Raw genomic sequence first — 20,646 nt, 5'->3', positions numbered from 1 at the left:
AAGAGCTCTCTCTCTCTCTCTCTCTCTCTCCACATTTTTGCCTGTTGATCGTCTTGACTATTTTCTACCAAAACGTCAATTCCCCAAATCTGAGGCGAGGCAGAGTGGGGGGGATACATTCATTACAGAAAGCCAAAGGTTAGATCACCAATGTTGATATTTGGTACTCTTCATTTTTCTTTGATATCCATCTTTTCCCCAGTAATAGTATGGATGGGGAGAAATGAGAGAACCACAAAACTAACTCATTATTACAAGACAAGCGACAGATGGCACCGCTGTAAGGTAATAACAATTAGCATGCATCTTCTATAAATAGCTATAAAAAGCCATTTGTAAGAACAATACAAAAATTACAATTGAATATGGACTCCATTTTTTCTATCAAAATCGAGGTATGCCAAATAACTTCATCTCTCCTTCATAATTAGCATTCGTTGAGGGGCTGAGATGCTGTGTCAGGGAACCTTCCACTCTTTATGTATGGAATCTTCGTAATCAAAATGCGATATGCGCATACACTACCATTCTTAAACCGATGATCGGTCACTTCCAACAAAATGTATAACTTGGCTGCTAAATACCAGAGGCTGGGACTAGATCAGTACCCAGTAATGTCCAAAGATTCTTTGTGGAACTAGGACTGCTATAATCTGTCATGCTCTTGTACCATGACCCAGTCACTTAAAAAATATGACACTTCCAGTGTGTTCTTACTTCTTACCATTGAGAATGTGAGTTTCCATGCGTCTTCCAATCCTCCCACCAGTTTCCTCTGGTAGTACTACTTTCAAATGGAGAGCTGTAAACATTTGAAGTTCTTCTATAACCCTCACTTCTGTGGCTTTCTTTTGGGGCTTTCCTCCTATCCTCTTCAAGATCATATTCTGAGCGCTGTTCACAGAATTGTCAATCAGGGTAGAGAAGTTGCTGAAATATAAAAATAAAAATAAGATAATAATGCAAAGACAAGTGACGCTATATCTCGTCTATAATGCCTTAATGCACTGAAAATTCCTTCTCTTCACCATAGGCCTAATAAATTTACCAAGGTCCACAAGGTAAGTTCAAAACGACATAGATTTTGGTGTCATAATCACATTGATCAAATAATTTTGCTCCTTAGGACTAGAAAACTTTCCCCATCCCTATGCTACAAAATTTATTGCACCCAAGCCCCAAGGTAGCTTCTATTGAGTTATAATCAATCAGATTAATGTCTTTCCTTAACACGAGCGCTTGCGCGCACACACACACACAAGCCAAGGAAAACAAGGTTGGAATCACTAGTGACGAACAGAAACAATGCTGGAAATGCAATCAACCACAAAAAAGTTCTAAAGATTTGGTTATCATGTGGGCAGCAAACCTTGTTGGCATCTGAAAGTACTGCATATGCCTCTCCAATCATTTTAAAAATCCTATCAGCATCCTTGTGAACCTCCTGGGAGATTTCCTTCCAGAGTTGCCCTTCATCTCCACTTTCACTTCTTGCCAGGAACTGGCCAGCCTAAAACCCACCAAAAACATTAAAAGAAAGATTAAAAGACAATTCCTAAGATGAGTGAAAACCATGTATTTCACATAATGATTAAACTAATATTTAAGCATAAAGAAAGCTTTAAACCTTGTCTGGGTGATGTCTGAGAGCTGCCTTACGATATGCCTTCTTGATATCAGATACAGGGTCAGATGGTTTGATTCCCCTGTAATTTATGGTTTTACATAGTGAATAACAAAAACTTGAAATAGACAGTAAGGCAAGCCACAGAAGAAGAGCTTCACAACTCCAAACTATCAATACTTCATATCTTATTAAATTCATCTTGCAATTGTGGTCCGAGCTAATTCCACTAAAGAAGTAAACACAAGATAACCAAAAAATTGGGTAAAATGTTATTTGGGTAAAATGAGGGATTGTTGTCTCGTGATTATCACTCATCAGTGTCTTGCCAAAGTGCACACGACCGTCTCCCCCCCCCAAAAAAAAAAACAAAAAGAGGCAAAAGAAAAGAAATGCCCATTCGCTCTTCAATCTAATGCACAACATCATTTGGAATTCTTGCTTTATTTTATAATAACCATCATATGCTTCAACACTAAATAGATTAGGCAGAACTGAAAATACCAAGTTCTGAAGGCTCCAATCAAAGTGAAAAACTTACAAAATAAGGTAGAAATCCAAGGGAATTCCCTCTTTAGCCTTTTCTTCCATCAAAGGCAGATGCTTTTGAGCTTGCCTTAATTCTTTCACACTGCTAGTGGATCTATCTGGTGTGCCAGATTGTTTGGCTTTCTTATCAAAACAATTTTCAAGAATTGATACAAGTCTCTGAAGGTCACTAGCTGCTTGTTTGTAATCTCTGATCATCTCATGCAGTGTGGCTCTTCTGCGAACAGCCTGCATCACAACAGGAGCTCAGGAACAAAGCTTGGTATGCTTTGGTCTGCTATTTACAATTAGAGAAAAAAAGCTTCTTTTTCACAAGTTCGTTCTATCTTTACTGGCCAACATAATAAAAAAAAGCAGTCATGTACTGGTTTCACATCACTAGAGAAAGTATTCAAAACAAAAATAAGTCGTACATGCGCAAGGAATCCACTACATATTAGCAAGGAATCCACTACATATTAGCTCAAAGACACACCTTAGCATAATTTCCATCGAGGGTGACGGCAAGACTACAATCTGCGATAGCATCAGCAGTTTGGCCTAAAGCTTGGAATGCTGCAGCACGATTACAAAGACAGATGGCTGAAAAAGGACGTGATTGGACATTGCTAGATAAAGCAATCGTGTAGTGCTCTATTGCCTCAGTATACTTTCTGGTTTGAAATGCTTCATTCCCTGCTCTCTGTTCATTACGAGAATTGTGAAAAAATGAATGGATAAATTCAATAACAACAATGCAAATTCAATTTAAAAATTCATTAATATGTTCGCAAGATACATCTACCAACAAAAAGTGCTGGGTATATCAAGAGTCGCATCAAACAAAAAGTAAGATACTGATCCTTTAAATCCCACATACCCATATAATACATAAAAGCATGAACTGCATAATGCAAAAGTTGATTGAGCCTAATATCTAAATGAGAGCATCATTGAATTTTTTTTTATAAGGAGTAAGATTTTATTAAAAATCGCAATCAAAGAACATGAGATGGGGATCATACAATTAAGTACATGATTGCGCAGAAAGTGCAATCAAAGTACGTGAGATGTGGAACCTATTGTTATAGGAACTTAAGCATGGAGGTCACTCTAGCCAATTCATTTAAAAAAAAAAACAAAATATATTAACGACATCAAATTACTAGGCTAGATTTACCCACTTTATCCCCTTAACAAAAAAAGTTAGTAATCAATGATGGGGATCATACAATTAAAAAGGAAAAACAATAATTGGAATCGCTAGATTAATTAACTTGGCCCACTCTATTGCCTTATTCTGAATAACGCAAAATAAGGTGAATTTTCTACTAAAAATATTAGAACTAAAATATGTAAGTTTTCCCCTATATGCAAAACCGAACAAAACCAGACTAAATCTAATGGACTAAATTAGCAGGAAAGCAGAAAACTCGTAGAAAATTTTCTGAACAGCAATAAATATTTTAGTGTATGGGTTAGAGTTTTCTCGAAAGAGAATTCTGCAGAGTTCTGGTGGAAAAAATACGCATCACAACCAGGGAGAAGAGGCATCCATGTATGATTCCCCACAAACCAATAAATAATGTGGGTTTCAACATATGCTTAGTAAATCCTATGGAGAAAAGACAAGGGATCAGTGAGGGAGGCATACCTTGTGGCGTAAAAGTTCACGTATGGTTACAGCTAATGATGTGGACAATTCCAAATTCTTATTTATGTACCTACATATTTAAATATGCGTCAGAAACCTCAAAGCCAGAAGAAGAAAGAAATATACTGATTAAACTGGAAAAATGGAAAAATAATCTTTGCTTCATAAAGATTGTGTATTACCTGTCTGTAATAGATTCCGCTTGTTCCAGCTTCTGAAGTAGCTCAAGGGCTGCCTCAAGCCTTCCCAAATGAAAGTAGCACTTGGGTATCAAGCACCACCTCCACAGCCTAACAGTTGAGTAAACTTCATACCCATAACTCTCCACATTTGCTACAGTGCTCAGCGAGGCACAATTCTTTTCGGCAAAAGAAAGACTCTGCTCACAAAGCTGAATTGCCTCTTCATACTTGTGCAACTGCAACATGCCACAGAATAACATAGCTGAGGTTGAGACCTTGACCTGAGGCTTATACATAATACACATACACAAACGTTCTACTTGTAATGAATTAACATAAGAGTAGAGAGTCATCACAGACCATATACAGAGCCTCTGCTTTCATTTCAAGTAATTTTTCCGAGTATAAACTAATAGACAAGGCCTCGGCAATTATTTCTAAAGCAATAAGAGCAGCATCAGACGTTCTCTGTTCCAAAAGCTTGGCAGCACGATTTGTATTCTCAGCCACTTTCTGGTACAAACAAAAGCCACATAATTAGTCAGCGCAAGATTATTAGCCACAGAAATTAAAAAAAAAAAAAAAAAGATCCTTGAACAAGAGAAACATATGTCAGAGAAAAAAAGACTACCATAGGATTAGCAGTTTCTGAAAGGAAGCATTACAACATAATAATGTAATACAATAATCATAAAGACCCTCCCCTCATGTATTTCTACCCTCCAACCCCATAAGACCCTCCTACTTCTTGAGAGCACCATTCACCCCACATGCTATCATACTTGACTTTCACCATTGAGTGCCATATGCCTTCTTTTCCATGGCAAACTATTGACAAACTTAAGAAGCAAAAGCAAAGCACATCTTGTAAAAACATTGCTACAGGTTGATCTGAAGAAAATTGTAAAGTGCTGGATATGACAAATATCCACGTTCTATTTCCATCCCAATGATTTCATTCAATTAAAAATGTTACGTGATAATAAAATACCACATATTATAAAATTGTGGGGGTTGGGAGGATTTCTCTAAACTACATTTATCAAACTATGTTTTGTATAAAGGTTAGTTATTCAGACACTCAATAGATCTAAAACCCACAAGCTTACCCTCTACCTTGTTCTTGTGAGGGTAGGAAATTCCGTTTGAGCTTGAGCTTATTGGTACTGAATATATATATATATATATAATTATATAAACATATCAAAACCAGTATTACAGGACCAATAAAAAAAGGATAAAAAAACCGGTATTACAGGAACATGACATCAGCACTAAAATAAATGCAGTACCTGAGCCTTTTGAAGGCCATCGGCAGCCTCTATTATGAATTTCCGATCCAAGCAAACACCACCCCCTGATTCTAAGCACTTATTAAAACACTGCATAGCATCGTCCACTTCCCCAAGGACAAGTTGGCAACTAAGGAGAAAAATAGCTAGTTTCATTAGTGGTGGTAAAAAAGTCATTCATGGTTCAAACAAGATCCAAATTTTGACTCATTATAACCAAAATTGTTAACTTAACCACCTAAAACTTTAGCATAACTATGGCTTAGAACTCACCAAATTTAGTCTTGTTAATTTGCCCTACAGAAAAACTTGGTTTGGCATATCATTCAGTTCAAATAAGTTCTTTTGCTTATAATAATGTATTCTGTTACAATATTTTCTTCTCTTAGTCTTCTTGTGTATTGCTGCTGTGTTGGTATTTTCTTATGGTGATTATCATGTAGTCCAGTGGTGATTAGCATGTAGTCTAGTGTAGAATTTAGATTGGCATCATCTGGAAAAAGGCATATCATCTGGAGAAAAGTATGGGAAGTTTTTGGGAACTTGTCATTTAAGCAAAAATCTTCTCCATCATGAGAGAAGGAGGTCTCATACGTATCACTGAGAGAGGTAGGAGGTTTAAACAGGAGATATTGATGGGCTTGAGCACTGCACAGTGGCTTGAGAGAGTTTTGGAGGAGAGTGAGACGGGTGTTAAAAAGGATTATTATTCATCAACAAGGGAGGGGTACCGGAGTTTCATAGCGCAGAGATGTTCCAATAAACGTGGCAGATTCTTGGAGATTGCTGTGTATGCTGAAGGGGGTCGCCGTAGTCTCATTTTGATTCCTGAAGAAGAGGGAGGAAGGGGATGGAGAAGATTGAGGGAGGTGCTAAGGAAGGCCACTCTGCTGGGTAGAAAGGCCGCTGGGTATGGTGATCATATTCAGAGAAGGCAGTGGGGGAAGGAGACTCAATTTCAATCCTATAAAGAAGCTTTAACATCGACAGAGACATGCGTTGAGCCAAGGAAAGGGGCTGGCGGAGGAGAAGGGTCTCGAGGTCACCAGGGCTATTTTCGAGAAGGAGATTTCGAGAGAGACATGCGGGAGGTACACTGTATGGTGAGGGACGTGCAGTGGCAGTTGAGGAACCTGCAGAAGGAAGTCGAAAAGGTGGTGCGTGTTGTCGGGGATGGAATGGGTCTTGTTGAAACGGGGCGTTTAAGGGATGATAAGGGGAAGGGGCAGACAACGGGAGAGCCATCTCTTATGGGCCCATCTTCAAGACAGGCCCGAGACCCGCGCGGAAGATGGAGGCCCATCTTCAAGACCCGAAACCTCTGGAGGCCTAGGGCAACTTCTGCGAAGGGAGGAGAGTAGCCGTCATCGATGTCGCAGCACCATAAACAGGATGAAGACTTGTCGGAATCATCGTCGCGACGAACTCAGAAGTCGCCAACGAAGACACTGATCCAGCAGGAAGGTGAGAAGCACACGTCGACCCGAGAAGTGGTTCTTCCACCACCACCGAGCGTAGTTCTTCCTCCTCCGAGTGCACAGAACGCGCCGATGGGGAGTGGGGGAGGTACTGAAGGTGCACAGAACGTGTCGATGGGGAGTGGGGGGGGTGATGAAGGTCCGACGTACACTTCTGAGCCAAACAACGAAGACGTATTTAGGAGGGACAGTGAAATGGGAGATTCGGCAAGTGAAGATTTATTCCTTTCGGATGAGGAAAATTCCCAGAGGCTTATTCAGGTGTCAAATAACTCTATGGATGAAGTAGGTCTGGAGGAACTACAGGAATTTCAAATTCAAAATCCTTTCCCGTTGAGCTGTTTATTCCCAGATCAGTCGAATGCTTCAGATTGGGTTTTTAAAACAGTAAAAGATATTCAGGAAATTGTGGGATTGAAATGTGAAGGGTATGAGGAGAAATTCATGGCACTCCTCACAGCCATTGAAGCAGGCCATCAACAACAAAAGAAAATAGGATCCAAAAAACAGCGCGAGCTTAGGAGGTTGACATGGTCAATGAATTCTGAAGGTAGTTCTAGTAGGGAAAGGACTAAAGGAAAGGGGCTGGCCCTTCCCAAATGAAACCAAAAATAGTTTCATGGAATGTCCGTGGCCTAAATGTGTTGAGTAAGAGACTTCAAGTGAGAAACTTGTTGAGAGAATGGAAGGCGGACATTGTTTGTTTACAGGAGACGAAGTTGAAAGCTATCACCACAAGTATTGTAAGAAGTGTATGGAGCTGCACACATGTGGAGTGGGTATACTTGGCAGCTAATGGGGCATCAGGAGGTGTTTTGGTGATGTGGGATCAAAGGGTAGTGGAGAAAAAGGAGGAGTTTATTGGGGCTTTTACGGTAGCATGCTCGTTTATGAGCGTCTCGGATGGATTTTTGTGGGCATTTGCAGGGGTCTATGGTCCAAATTCAGACATGGATCGTAGACTTTTGTGGGATGAATTAGCTGGAGTATACAGTTGGTGGGATCTTCCATGGTGTATTGGAGGAGATTTTAACGTAACAAGATTCCCTAGTGAGAGCTTTGGTAATAGAAGAATACGGCCAGCTATGGCTGATTTTTCGGAATGTATTTTTGAGTTGAATCTTGTGGATCTACCTATGGCGGGAGGCTTAGGTACGTGGGCTAATAATCAATCGTGGTCTCGAATAGATAGATTCTTAATTTCTCCTGAGTGGGAAAGTCATTTCCCTGAGGTTTGGCAAAAAAGAATGCCTAGATTATGTTCGGATCATTGGCCAATTATGTTGGATTCTGGTGGGATTCAAAGAAGACGTAGGTATTTTAAGTTTGAAAATATATGGCTGGAAACAGAAGGTTTTGTTGATAGGGTCAAACAGTGGTGGTCATCTTATCATTTTCAGGGCACTCCAAGTTTTATTCTGGCGGGGAAATTGAAAGCTTTAAAACAAGATTTAAAATTATGGAATAGACAGTCTTTTGGAGATATTGGGGAACAGAAGAAAACCAAGACAAGGGAGATCGCTGAAATGGATAGGATTCAAGAGTCCAGGTCTTTATCACAGGACGAAATGATTAAAAAATTAGAGCTGGTTGCAGATCTTGAGAGGATCATTCTACTAGAAGAGATTTCGTGGCGGCAAAAGTCGAGAGCACTATGGTTGAAAGAAGGTGATAGATGCACTAAGTTTTTCCATAGGGTGGCCAATTCTCACAGAAGATCTAATAATATTGAGATGCTGAAGATAGATGGGGTAGAGTGCAAGGATGAACAGAGAATTAATGATCATGTAGTTGGGTTCTTTGAACAACTACTTACTGAACAGGAGGTTTGGCGACCAAAGCTTGACGGATTAGCTTTCGACTCTATCGGGCCTAGGGATGGTATTCACTTGGAGAGGCCGTTTGAGGAGGGTGAGGTTTTCGAAGTGGTGAGGAAGATGGCCAAAGACAAGGCTCCGGGTCCTGACGGGTTTTCTATGGTTTTTTTCAAACTTGCTGGGAAATACTAAAAGATGATCTCATGTTGGTGTTCCAGGAGTTTCATGAAGCTGGACATTTCGAGAAAAGCCTAAATGCCACATTTCTTGTTTTGATTCCAAAGAGAGTTGGGGCTGAAGAAATCAGGGAGTTCCGACCCATTAGCCTAATAAATGGGGTTTACAAGATCATTTCCAAGGTTCTTGCAAAACGCCTTAGTGAGGTAGTGGGAAAGATAATTCAAAGCCTCAAAATGCTTTTGTCAAGGATAGACAGATCCTAGATGATGTCCTTATCGCAAATGAATGTTTGGACAGCAAACTAAAAGATGGTAGTAATGGGGTCTTATGCAAACTAGACATGGAAAAAGCGTATGATCATGTAAATTGGGAATTTTTACTAGACCTTCTAAGGAGATGTGGATTTAGGGAAAGATGGAGATCATGGATCCGTTGGTGTATTTCTACAACAAAATTTTCAGTGCTGATAAATGGAAGTCCAACGGGTTTTTTTAATAGTACACGAGGCCTTAGACAAGGAGATCCATTGTCACCATTACTTTTTGTCATTGTAATGGAGGCTTTGAGCAGAATGATTTCAGCTCTGGTTGCAAACGGGTGTCTGAATGGGTATTCAATAGAATCCCCGGGGGGAGGATCAATTAATATTTCACATTTATTGTTTGCAGATGATACTCTTATTTTTTGCGAGGCAGACAACAATCAGATTCGTGTCTTAAAGGCCCTTCTCCTTTGTTTTGAAGCAGCTTCAGGGTTGAAAGTGAACTTGGATAAATCAGAGATGGTGCCTATTGGAGGTGTGCAACGGATAAGACAGTTGGCTAATACTCTGGGGTGTAAGATTGCTTCACTCCCTATGACATACCTTGGGCTTCCATTGGGGTCTGTCTCACGAGCGATTCCTATATGGGATATAGTGATTGAGAAAGTAGAGCGTCGATTAGCAGGATGGAAAAGAATGTATTTGTCAAAAGGCGGTAGGATTACCTTGATAAAGAGTACGTTATCTAACTTACCGACATATTTTCTATCCTTGTTCCCTATCCCAGCAAGTGTGGCAGTTCGCATTGAGAAACTACATCGAGATTTCCTATGGGGAGGAATGGGGGAAGAATTTAAATTTCACCTAGTCAGGTGGGAAAATGTTTGTAGACCTATCTCTTCTGGCGGGTTGGGCATTAGAAATTTGAGAATCTTTAATCGGGCATTACTTGGGAAATGGTTGTGGAGATACCATAAAGAACCTGAAGCATTATGGAAACTGGTGATCGAAAGTAAATATGGTGAATTATGGGGGGGATGGTGTACCAATGAAGTGAGTGGGACATATGGTGTGAGTTTGTGGAAACATATAAGAAGAGGTTTGGGGGTCTTTTCCAGGCATATAAGATTTTGTCTTGGAAATGGGACTAGGATCAAATTTTGGTATGATAATTGGAGTGGTAATGGGGTTTTAAAGGATCTATTTCCTATTCTTTTTAGGGTGGCAAGTGATAATGATGTATCCGTGGCGGAAATTATGGTAATAGTGGGAGAACAAATTCAATGGAACATTAATTTTACCCGGGCAGCACATGATTGGGAAGTTGATATTTTTGCAGCCTTTTTCAGCCTCTTATATTCTCTCAAACGCAGCAATCATCAAGCTGATAGATTGTGGTAGTTACACACGGGGAAAGGCTTATTCTTGGTTCGCTCGTATTATAAATCTTTATCACAAGAACAGCCAACCCAATTCCCCTGGAAAAGGATTTGGAGACACAAGGCGCCCCTCAAAGCAGCGTTTTTTGTGTGGACTGCTTCTTTGGGTAAGATACTCACAACAGATAATTTGAGAAGACGAGGAGTGATCATCGTTGATTGGTGCTGCATGTGCAAGAAAGAGGGTGAATCGGTGGATCATCTTCTACTACATTGTGATATAGCTAGAGGGATATGGAATGAAGTATTCAGAAGATTAGACTTGGGATGGGTTATGCCTGAGTCCATGATGGAGATGTTGGCTAGTTGGACAGATTTAAGAGGTAACAAACAGATCAAGGCTATATGGAAGATGGTGCCTATTTGTGTCATGTGGTGTCTATGGCAGGAGCGTAACGAAAGGACTTTTGAAGACAAGGAAAGATCAATAGAGGAACTAAAGGCTTTCTTGTTTAGAACCCTATGTACTTGGGCTAATTCCGTTAATTTTAATGGCCAAGATTTCCATGCTTTCCTTATTTCCAATGTTCCTACTTAGCTAGGACATTCTTTGTACTGAACATGGCTTTTGCCTATTCTTTTATTAATATACTTACAATTATAAAAAAAAATAATGTATTCTGTTGCACGAATTAAGGGCTAGTTGAAATCATATTGTACACATAACGTGAAATCATACAAACAGAAGTCTTACTTTGCAGCTCTCATTTGAGCTTTGAGAAAGTTGGGATCTAGAGTGATAGCCATCACACAGTCCCCCAAAGCTTCCCTTATTCTTCCAAGAAACATCCTTGTAGCTGCACGGTTGCTATAGCACAGCAAGAGAGGCCTAAGACAACATCCCAATCTTTCACTAGAAGGGACAGAAACTATCCCTTGGGTGTATAAATCCTCAGCTTTAGACAGCTCCTGATCTTTATAAGCTTGGTTTCCCCTATGCAAAAGTAATACTTTTGACACATGAATAACAATGAATATTCTACAGACTCTGATCAGAAATAAATTTAAAAGACTAAGTTATTATAGTACAAAGGCTGGCTAGTTATTATGATAAAAGAAGAACCTGATTCGCAGCTGATCACAGGTTTCTTGAATGGCAGCAGAGAAAGATACATCCCCTTGCAGCTGTTCATGTGCTTCAGATTTATCCACTGCATCCAAATGCGGAGAACTTGCAGATGAATCATGATCAACTTTCCCCCTACTTTTCTTTCTTTGCTGACGCCTTGTTGCAGATAAACTACCTTGTGCATAGGATGACGCAGAAAATGTAAAAAACCTCTCCTGCTCTTCCACGCGTGATGCAGAATAGAACTGTGTTCTGCAATTGTTTTCTTGCCTCTCTGTGCTTGAGCTCATACCAGTTCTACCTTCATTGTGACCACAAAATTTCTCCTCATGCTGCTCTCTAGATTTCTGCCCACTCGTCTTATTGACATCTAATCCTTCTGCAGTAGCCAAATCTTCATCTTTCGAGTCATTAGGAACAGTTGAACGCAGACCAGAGGACGCCAAATCATTATCTACAAAGGAGAACTCTGGTGAAGTAACAGAAGCTTCTTTTAAATATGGGTCAGCTATACTAGTTTCTTGGTAGGGAGAAAAATCCATGGGTGAGTAACAACCAGGTGAGTTCGGGTTTTTGGAACTGATTTCATGTGACACGTGATCTTGCGCGGGTTTTTGTTTATATGAGGAAGATGGCTTTACGTTTCCCCCCGTTTTGTTTGACCTTTTGTCCTTCATATACCTTCTCTTCACTCTGGATTCCATTTTCTTGTTTAAAAATAGATTTCCTTCAAAGCAGGAAGGATTCCATTTTGGTTCGTTCAAGGTTGTAAAGGACACCCTTGAGCCATCTGGAATACTTGTAAAACAATTTCCATCCTTAGTTCCAAGTCCACCAATGAAATGTACTTCAGAAGCACTACCAATTGGTTGAGAGCCATGACCATTCGATGAGAATGAAGATGGTGCAGCAGATGCAACCCGTTGTATATCATCATTTGCTTGACCTTGATGAAATTGGCTCGCATCCAAATCCTTACTGACTCCTACCGACCTTGTGTCAAAAGAACCAGAAGCCTTTTCCCTTCTGTCAAACATGAAAGACGGCCCAAAATTGGTGCATGAGTTCTTATTCACATCCACAATCTTTTCAGTACCATCAACATCCTCAGAATCATCAATTTTCACTTTGATCAATTCATCCGGAAGGTTAAATAAGGTACTTGTACTGGAAGCACTTGCCACATTACTACTACCTCCAGAGATAGATTTCCCCTTCCCTTGGCCATCAGAACTCAAACCACTGATCTGAGCCTTAACGCTATCGCAATTTTCAAAATGTTCATTATTCAGCTGCATCTCACCTGAGCACTGTGAGGCTCTGCATTCATTGAAACTGTAATCTTTCTTAGTGCCACTTCCAAATACAAAAACTCGAGGATCAAATTTTTCATTCGAGCTCCCATTTACATCAGTATCGAAATGTTTAGCAGTAGCTTTCGTTTTATGGGACTCTGCTCCACTCTTCATTTTCACCTCCCCCCTCTCCTTGGTCCCCAATTTCCCAAACGTTTCACCTGACTCTCTCTTTTCCGAGTTCTTTGACACCGAATTAAACCAACTACTGCCAAACACGAAATCCAGATCATCATGCTTTTGAAACTCAACTTCATTCCCATATTTCAAAATCCCATTATTTTCAGAATCCAATATACCCACTTTTTTACTACATTCTCTCTTTTCCGAGGTTGAAATTGACCCAATAGCATTCTGACCAGCAAATTTATTAGTCACTGTTTCATTCTCCCTATGCATTTTATCCCCGTCGGAATCCACCTTCTCCAAATTCCCACCGGACTCTCCCTTCTCCGGATTCAAATTTAATGGCTTATCATTCTGACTATTACCAAACGCAAAACCAACATTATCATGCTTTCCACCCTCAGTTTCAGTCTGTAACTTCGTTTTTCCAATACCTTCAGAACCCAATTTATTTACACATTCCCCACATTCTCTCTTTTCCGCGTCCGAATCAGAAGCCATATTACTCCAATCAGCCTCAAACAGGAAACAAAAATCGTGAAGCTTCCCACGCTCTAATTCAGGCTGTGCTTCTACATTCCCCTTATCACCAACCATTGATTTTCTAGCATTTTCACCGGACAGTTTCTTTCTGTCGTATGAGTTCGATTTAAAACCACTCTGTTTAGCGCCAAACGCAAAACCCACATTCTCAGTCTTCCCAAGTTGCATTCCATTCAGAACTTTCACCTTCCCCCCGTCCTCACCATCCAAATTTCCCACACTTTCACTGATCCCTCTCACCTCAGACCCCAATTCTGAATTGAAAACACTTGGATTAGCACCAAACACAAAATCCACACCCTCAGGTTTCTCAGACTTAATATCACCATTCGAAAAGCTAAAACCCTTACAGGCACCAGTATCATTAATGACCCAGTTGGAACTCTTCGAAATCCCGTTCAATGTGCCAGCCCCATCGCCCACTCGACTGGAATCAAACTCAAACGGATTAAAAATCGAACCGCCCTCTTTCGACACCGCCCTCGACCTCGACTGCTGATTTCCCAGCTGCTTCCTCACCTTCACGAGCCTTGGTCGAGCTCGCGAGCCTGCCCGCGTCACATTTAAAGCAAAAGGAGCACCGCGATCGCACTCGGCTGCAGCCCCGAAACTCGATGAGATCGAATTCTGCCGATTGTCCGAGTAATCACCCGAATAATTTGAATCGAAATTGAAAGAATGATTGGAGTCGGGGTTTTGGGAAGCGGAGGAGGAGGGTGTGGACTGTGCTGCGGAGGAAATCGGAGGCCGGACACCCACTGCCGCAGGAGACATTGTCCGGCGACAATCGAGCTGTGAAATTATGGTTTTGGACTTCAGGAAATATATGTTTATTTGGAAGTACAGAGGAAACAGGAAAGCATCAAAATGGATGGAATGGAGTGTTTAATTGGATTGGAAGCAACGGAGATGGAGAGAGAGAAGAAAAGAGAATGTGAAGGTTGGGAGGTGGGGGGAGTGAAGAGGTTGGGTCAGAGTCAGTGGGGGCCGGGAGCGGGTGTGGTTTTATGTCGGTTCGTTTCCTCCATCGTTTAACTCGTGCACCTGCGCTTTCCCCCACAGGAAAAAATAAACCACTGAATTTGAATCTGCTGATGTGGCGCTATTTTGCATCTAACGATTTTTTGTTCCAGTTATTACGGAGAATATATCGCATCCAATCTCACACAAAAAGGGTGGTAGCGACCGCTGGAGCTGCTAGTTTATTTTATTCATATATTTTTTTATAATTTTAATTTTTTTTTAAAAATATTTATAATATTATTAAAAATATTTATTTAATGAATCATTAAGTAAAAATAAAATAAAAAACTCATAAATAACCTCCAATGGAAGTTACCAGCGAGGAGAGTAGCGTTTTCTTAATAAAAAAGTTAAAAAAGAAATTAAAAATTAAATTAAATTAGTAAATACAAGTTGAGGAAAGGCAAGGAAGCTTGTTACACCTAAAAAATGGAATACAAATAAAGTATTAAATCTAAAAAATTAATTTATAAAAATAACATTATAAATCAACATAATTTATCGTGATATATTAAGAGCATTGCTAGGGAGCCAATTTTGGATTCTTGTTGATTTTCTCGATTGCGTTTTTTTTTTTTTTTTACTACTTAATGATTAAAAAATATTGTTTAATAATATTGTAATTTTAAAAAAATATATATATTTAAAAGTGTTAAAAAAATAATGTGAAAACAAATTAAAGATATTTTCTTAAAACACTAAGTTAAAAAAAATAAAAAAATAAAAATAAATAAACGGGACGGACTTCCTATCATTTTTCGATCGAGCAATGCTATACAACCTCTCCAACTTCCATACACCACATTTTTTAAATTTTTTTCTGAGTTTATTTTTTTAAAATTAATTCAATTATTCTATTCATTTTCATATATTAAATATTTACTAAAAGAAAAAATAATAACAATTAAAAAAAATATGGTGTGTAAAGGTTGTGTGAATAGTAAGAAGTTGTGTAGATTTTTTTTTTTTGATATATTAAACTAAATCAATTTGTCATGTAAAAAAAAGTACAATAGTTATCCACAATAACAATGTTAGATATACATTTTAAATAAACAAATTTTAGATAACCATGTTGTAAAAATGTAGATTTTATTAAATAATAATAATAGTTTTTTTTTTTATAGTTTTTAATGTGAAATTCACTTTTTTAAACCTCTCTCTATATATAATTTGTCTATTTATTTAGAAGTTGTATGATCATTTCTCCAAAGCAAGTCACGTTTACGGGTGTAAAAAAATTGAAAAATCGGATCGAACTAAATCAAACCGATGAGTTCAATCTAGTTTTTAAGTGGTCCAGTGCAGTACCAATTATTAAAAACTAAAAACCAATCATAAACCAGTGCGGTATCCATTTTCATATTTTGAAAACTTGTTTAAACCGAATCGGATTAATATATATTTATAATGTTTTATATTATATTATATATATATTATATACTAAATTACTAATTAATATAACATGAAATTCTAATCTTATTATTCAATTATATTAATCTTATAACAAAAAAACAACATAATATGTGATATAACATAAAATAATCTTATAATTTTTAATATAATATTTGATATAACATATAAATTTTAATCTTATAAAATAAAATTAATATAACATAAGATTTTAATTTTAAACATAAACATTAATATTAAGTTATTAATATAAACTTACTTTTGATATATATATATATATACCAAGGATATATTTTTGGCATAATAAATTATAATATATATTCTTTTTATAAATATATTTTTACACATTTGATTATATATACTTATATAAAAAGTCTTGAACTTATATAGACTACACTTAAATTCAATATTATATTAGTATGTGTTAATTATTATAAAATAATATATTTATATTATAATATAAATAGACTAATAATTTAATATAGACTAATAATTTAATATATGTAAATATCATTTTATTACTAATATATATAATTCGTAAAATTAAGAAAATTGGATCAAATCGAAACCGAAAGTTTCAGATTTGGTTAGGGGTGCTACCCGCACCGTATGGTGCAGGGTAGTTAGGGGTGGGGTTTTCTCCCTTGGCATCGTCCCTCGGTGTGCGGGGGCTAGGTACTCCGTTCGGGTACCAAGGTGCGGGGGCGGACAGCTGTCCGCCCTCCTCCCCCTCCAAACGCCCATAAGCTTTTTATGGGCCCAAAATGATCAAAAAACAGCAGAAATGGCTCAGAACCATAATTCAGGCCTAGAAATAGGGGTAGGCTCCGACTCCGACGGAGTCGGAGTTGTCATTTCCGACCTCCGACTCTGACCGGGGTCGGAGCCAAAATTCCCCTCCGACTCCGACTCCGAACGTAGTCGGAGTCCGATTCCGATCGGAGGTCGGAGCTCCGACCTCCGTTCGGAGCTCCGAACGAAGGTCGGAGCTCCGACCTCCGATCGGAAACTCCGACTGGAGTTCGGAGGGAGTTCCGAACGGAGGTCGGAGCTCCGACTCCGAACTCAATTTCAGAATTTTTTTTTTATTATTATTTAAATTTTGTTGTTCAATTTCGTTTCAGATAGTGGGCAACATATATATATTTTTTTAAAAGCTAACCATCTACAAATATTCGTTCTGATTTTGTTACTGAATTTTGATTATACTTTTAATTTGTTTTAAAAGTGCTCATGACTCATGAGTTGAAAATTACAAAAATTTAAAATTTTATATAAAAGAATGATGGTACGAATTTGTATAATTCGATTAATTTCAGTTGGATAATAAATTATAAACTTTTGAGAGATGATGGATAAGTACTAATAGAAATTATAGAATAAAGAGTACTTATCCCACGTATTTGCTCGGGATATAAGTACATAAATATAACTATATAAATAGTTTAAAAAGTAAATAACATGTATGATGCAGCCATAAGTTATAACAGTCTCATTTATAACGTAATAACAATATGACTCAGTCTTGAAATATAACTACATAAAAATTAAACACGGGTTTCACTCAAACCCCAATGTTCCATTGGTCACGCCTGAAATGAAGATAGAAAGTAGCAATCAATAGATGAAAAAAAAATTGATAATAAAAAATTATATACGGTAAAAGAATAATTTGATTCTTACCAAGAAAGGAGGTTCTCTCAACTCCATCCCAACTCTCAAGTAGCGTCCGTTCCAAACTCTCAATCATCGGTAATTATGTTAGGGTTCACAATTAGATCTATAAAATCATAAAAAGTAGAAGTTAGAAACATTAAAAATAATTAAATCATCATTTAAAAGCATATAAACTTACCCGATTCAAGCCTATAGCTCTCGGCATCAACGCCAACGGTATCTAGTCCAATGGGCGTTTCACTTATCCAATTCTGTGTGCAAACGAGGGCCTCCACGGTTGACGGTGACAATGAACTCCGATAAGCATCCAACACGCGACCTCCAGTGCTAAATGCCGACTCTGAGGCAACCGTAGTGACAGGAATGGCTAGCACATCTCGGGCCACACGGGAAAGGACTGGATACTTGGTGGAATTAACTTTCCACCAAGTTAATAACTGAAATACATCACTAGGTGCCTCGACAGCTTCCATAAAATATCGTTCAACCTCAGATGTACAATGCATAATATTCCTTGTTGACATGAGTTGATGATACTGCCGTATGACACGATTGCCTCTAACCCCTACAGATGGGTCAGTATCACCTGAGGGAACTGTCGATCCTGTCGGCCTCGAATGTGAGGAGCTACCAACTGCGGATGAAGGCTGAGCACTAGTACTGTAGTGATGATATAAGTCATCAACATCACTTTTTAGCAATCTAATAAACTCTCCAGCCTTCACTGCCCCGAGGACGGAATTTACCCAAAATTCTAGAACGGCCAACTTAACTCGGGGGTCAAGGATCACAACCACAAATAGCAATCTATTTATCTTCTCAATATTCCCCAAATATTTATCATATTTGATCTTCATCCTCGTAGCCATATCAGATAACAATCCAGCAGAGTCAGTACAACTATTTTCCAACTGGAAGTGAAGCTCTGAGAGCTCACTGAAAAATGAGTTCGCAGTCGTATATTTGGATCCAGATAGTCGCATGGTTATCTCATAAAAAGTTCTTAAAAATTCAACAAAATAACTCACACTGGTCCAATCATGTGCGTCTGGCGCACCGAGCCCCTGTCCTGCTGGCTCCAACAAAGCATACCTCAGGCCCCCATCCTCGACCTCCATCCGCTCGAATGCTTTTTGGTACTTCTGTGCCACATCCAACATCATGTATGTAGAATTCCATCGAGTCGGAACGTCCAAGCACAGCATACTAGAACATTCAATCTTCAAATCTTCTGCTATTGCCTTAAACTTGGCAAGCCTTTGAGGGGAACCCCTCACATATCGTACAATGTTGCGGACTCGGGTTATGGAATCATGAACCTCTTTTAATCCCTCAACAACTATGAGGTTAATGATATGAGCACAGCATCGAACGTGAATAAACTCGTGGGCCCGAATGACATCATCTCTCACCGTCGTGTTCCGCTTAAACCAATCAATTGCTGTTTCATTCGCACTGGCATTGTCAACTGTAATACACAGCACTTTTCGAATTCCCCAGTCCTTTAAACAATCATCCATCTTCGCCCCAATGGATGCACCTTTATGATCCACAATTTCTTTAAAACCAATAATTTTTTTATGCAAAATCCACTCACTGTCAATGTAGTGTGCTGTGATACACATGTAGCAGACGTTCTGTATGGAAGTCCATGTGTCAGTCGTAAAAGACACTCTTTGGCCAGTGGTAATAAACATCTTCCTCATCTCCTCCTTGTCCTTCGCATGCCTCTTCATACAATCTCGCATCACTGTATACCGTGATGGAATGGGAAATCGTGGCTCAACAAAATTTAGAAACTTTCGAAAGCCTCTTTTCTCGATTGTGGTAAATGGCATCTCATCAGTAATTATCATCTCTGCAAGCATGTCCCTCAACATCTTCTCACTGTATTGAGGGATGACCAATTTCTTAGTCTGTGTACCATCAGTGGCTGTAGAAGTTTGGTAACTGAGGTTGGTCTGATCAGTGGCTTGCAATCCCTTCGCTATCTTATATCGTTGGCAACCATTTAGATGTGCTATTAACACACTGGTACCTTGCTTCTTCGAATGGCATCCACAAAGTGATCCACAATAATGACATCTTGCCACTGGGTTCGCAATTTCACCAGGAATTTTGGTGAAATGCTCCCATGTCCACGACCTCTTTTTAGAAGGTCGTGGTGGTTGATTTTGCTCAATGGACATCTCCTCCTCCTCGTTGAACATATCTTCATCCTCTATATCAACTGGGAGTGGGAGTCGACTACTCGCACAAGATGTAGCTGCTCTAGATGTAGCTGCCCTAGATGTGACTCTAGGGGTGGAAGTACCCACCGATGTAGGAGTTGTAGCATTGGCATCCGCCACATCCCCTTGTGGACGATCATCTCCACTATGTCTAGGATCCATATCACAATCAATGAATCTGAAAAAATTAAATTAGAAGCAAAAAATTAGTTTAAATTGTATCATAATAATACATGTATCGATGTATTATTACATTGAGGTTCGGTTGATGTGCGCTTAACTCAGACGAACCCATCCAGATGGATTCGCTCGACGTGCGCTCGACGTGTGCTCGAGCAAGAGCCATACAGAGAGGTTCGCTCGACGTGCGCTCGACATAGCGCTCGAGCAGAACCCATCCAGAAAGGTTCGCTCGATGTGCGCTCGAAGTGGCGCTCGAGCAGAACTCATACAGAGAGGTTCGCTCGACGTGCGCTCGACGACGTCGACGTGGCGCTCGAGCAGAATCCATACAGAGAGGATCGCTCGACCTGCGCTCGACGTCGCGCTCGAGCAGAATCCATACAGAGAGTTTCGCTCGAGCGCTCGAGCAGCTCGAGGTTCGCTCGAAGTTCTGCTATAGCGCTCGAGCAGAACTCTTCCAGAGAGGTTTCCAGAGAGGTTCGCTCGATGAGCGCTCGACGTAGCGCTCGAGCAGAACTCTTCCAGAGAGGTTCGCTCGATGAGCGCTCGACATATCGCTCGAGCCAATGT

The 20,646-nt window shown here is 39.3% G+C and overlaps 1 protein-coding gene across 2 annotated transcripts; it reads right to left on the bottom strand.

Annotated features, from left to right (window-relative positions):
* Positions 1–104: 104 nt before the first annotated feature.
* On the bottom strand, positions 105–14,532 carry LOC108982058. Of its 2 annotated transcripts, none has more exons than XM_018953333.2 (11): positions 11,520–14,532; positions 11,151–11,390; positions 5,281–5,410; positions 4,349–4,501; positions 3,989–4,224; positions 3,807–3,876; positions 2,649–2,855; positions 2,166–2,401; positions 1,628–1,706; positions 1,370–1,510; positions 105–894 (listed from the first exon to the last, which is right to left on the bottom strand). In XM_018953333.2, the coding sequence occupies exons 1-11, from the start codon at positions 14,321–14,323 to the stop codon at positions 721–723; spliced, it is 4,470 nt and encodes a 1,489-aa protein (XP_018808878.1). In that variant the 5' UTR covers positions 14,324–14,532; the 3' UTR covers positions 105–720. The 2 variants fall into 2 exon arrangements, with proteins under 2 accessions (XP_018808878.1, XP_035545296.1); XM_035689403.1 differs by having other exon boundaries at positions 821–930.
* Positions 14,533–20,646: the final 6,114 nt, after the last annotated feature.

The sequence above is a fragment of the Juglans regia genome, chromosome 4 (genome assembly GCF_001411555.2).
Source record: "Juglans regia cultivar Chandler chromosome 4, Walnut 2.0, whole genome shotgun sequence".
Taxonomy (NCBI): domain Eukaryota; kingdom Viridiplantae; phylum Streptophyta; class Magnoliopsida; order Fagales; family Juglandaceae; genus Juglans; species Juglans regia.
The sequence above is the reverse complement of the archived record's forward strand: the minus strand, read 5'-3'. Positions and strand labels throughout refer to the sequence as shown.